At 55.5% G+C, this 2,515-nt stretch overlaps 1 protein-coding gene across 1 annotated transcript; it reads right to left on the bottom strand.

The window, feature by feature from the left end:
- Positions 1-204: 204 nt before the first annotated feature.
- LOC105563832 lies at positions 205-2,223 on the bottom strand. The gene has a single exon (XM_012015776.1). It carries the CDS (start codon positions 2,221-2,223, stop codon positions 205-207), a length of 2,019 nt encoding a protein of 672 aa, XP_011871166.1.
- Positions 2,224-2,515: the final 292 nt, after the last annotated feature.

The following is a 2,515-nucleotide window of genomic DNA, read 5'->3' as shown; positions in this document are numbered from 1 at the left end:
TTCCGCCCGCCTTCGTCCGTGGACGAACATACATCTCGATCATTCGCTACTTCGCGGCGATCACACCTGGCTCCTCCCCGATTGTCAGTGGACTGAGTCCGGCTACATGTCGCCGGAATGCGGAGGTGGCCGTTCCCCCCGTAACTCCCCTAACTAAACTATCGGGTTCAGGGTGGACCGCCCTGACGCGGCCCGCACCGGGACCTACTCTAAGTCCCAGAACCGCTCCATCACCCTCGACAAGTCCGGATCGGTGGAGCAATGCGCAAGGGATATCGAAACCGCCCGCCGTACCGGAACCGCCCGCCGTGCCGGGTCGGCTGTAATCGCGCCCGAGACCACCCAACCGAATACGGTGTTCTGTGCTACAAGACGCGAAGCAGGCCAATGTTTCACGCCTGGTTTTAAAATCTGCCCGTACGCATCCGCCCCCAGAATAAGATCCACCGGGTTCGAAATGGCAAATTGAGGATCTGCCAGCGGCAGTCCTTGAAATCGCGGTAAAACGCGCTCCTTCAGCGAGCATGCTGGAAGCGGTGCCGTAAGACGCGACAGAACTAGTGCATCAATCTCGATCGTGGATCGCGGGCCAACCAGTGAACTCAACACTAACCGTGTAATCGAATGAGCAGCACCGGCTCGGCTACCGTTTATCCCCCGTAACGAGATTTCCCCCGGTCGTCTCGGCAACTCGAGTAGCTGGGCTATCGACTCGGACACGAAAGAGGCTTCCGAGCCCTGATCTAACAACGCGCGGACTCTAATTGTTTCCCCGCTCGAGCTTAAGGCTCCAACCTGAGCTGTGGCTAATAGTACCGTCTCCGGAAGTGGAGATGCTCTGGCAGAGTGAGTGCCAACAACTACTGGCTTTGCATCGACGTCGACCTCGGACTTCCCCGTCGGTAAATCGCGGCCCTCCCCAATCGGCTCGGCAGCCGCTGACGGATGCAATAGGGTGTGGTGCTTCCTCTGACAACCGGAGACGCCACAGCGCTTATCCGATCGGCAATCGTTCACTCTATGTCCGCCGAAGCAATTATAGCAAACGCCAGAGCGTCGCACACAATCACGTCGGTCATTCGCAGACTTCGCTTTAAAACTAGCACATTTCGTCAGGGAATGAGGCCCCGAACAAGCAATACATTTCAATTTATCCGATGTCGAAGAGGAAGAGCTAGCGTGAAAGACCTTCTGTGTTTTATGAACGGGCTTACTATCGTGAGCCGTTCTCTTCTCCCCCTTATTCGCCAGAGATTCCGAACTCAACATGTGGAGCGTCTGCACTCGCCTTTCCAAAAAAGCTACTAGTTCCGTAAAAGTAGGCAAATATTTCAGCGGATCAATATCCCCCTCTCCCGCGCTCCCTGCAGCCTGCTGGTCCCTCACACTGAGCTCAGCCTCCCAGAGTCTCCGCGACTCCGTATCTAACCTCTCAGAGAGAGAGTGGACAAGCCACTGATCCCAAAGCGCCTCCGCTCGTTTCGTATTCGTGAGAGCGCGAACAATCCGCGTCGCTTCGTCGGTAAACGCACGCAAGCCTACGGCAGACTCCTTCCTCAAAGGTTGGAGGCGTGACAAAGACGTAAGGTATTTCGCAAGAATGAGACGTGGGTTATGATATCTCGCCTTGAGCGTTAACCATGTACTGGCATAATTCGCGTTAGTCGTTTCGACCTCCTTAATTAACTCGGCAGCCGGACCCGTCAAGCACGACTTCAGAAATTGCAACTTAGTCACGTCTGCGAATTGGGGCACCTCATGTACCAGAGCGGTAAAGAGGTCGCAAAAGCTCGCCCAGTCCTCGTACTCCCCCGAAAACGTGGGTAACGGCATTCGCGGCAGACGCGCTATGGACGCGTCCGCATCCGGCTTGGATGACCCAGCGTTCGCGCCCTGACCACTCGTAGCCGGTATCTCCCCAACCTCAAAGGGCTCGCGCAAAGTTAACAATAGATCGCGCACCTCCTCGCAAGTGGTATGCAACGTAGCGTACATATCGTCCATCATATACGGATCCGACTCTGACCCCTCTTTGGCCGAGATCTCCCCGTGTGTGTTACACACGTCCGCCCATATCTCATTCAGGCGTTCTAGTCGCGGCTGGATACCCGATTTGCTCAAAGTAGCACTATCTCTACCGCGAAAGCTTTCCTGTATTAACCGCATCTCCTTTAAACGCATGCTCTGTAACGCGACCCATTTCCTCAGCGTAGGAGGCGCCATGACAAACAACTTGATATCGCTGGTTAAGCTCACCGAATAAGATCAACGTATCACAATGCGACAATCCCCCACAGTGGCGCGGACGGCACCCGAACGCACGCCCGTCACACAAACTGAATCGCTTAAGTCCGCAACGCAGGCACAAACTGAGTACTTATGGTCGTCGACGAGCCTCGAACGGCAATTGATCCACAAACTCGTACCGCCACTCGGTCCAAGCAGGATTCCTCACTCGCTGGGCTCACGCCGCATACAACTCTCTCTGGGACGACCCACAGTGTCTCCCTCGTTC

The sequence above is a fragment of the Vollenhovia emeryi genome, unplaced genomic scaffold (genome assembly GCF_000949405.1).
Source record: "Vollenhovia emeryi isolate VEMERY1.0 unplaced genomic scaffold, V.emery_V1.0 DF944202.1, whole genome shotgun sequence".
Lineage (NCBI taxonomy): Eukaryota > Metazoa > Arthropoda > Insecta > Hymenoptera > Formicidae > Vollenhovia > Vollenhovia emeryi.
Note: the sequence above shows the minus strand (reverse complement) of the source record. Positions and strands in the feature narration are given on the sequence as shown.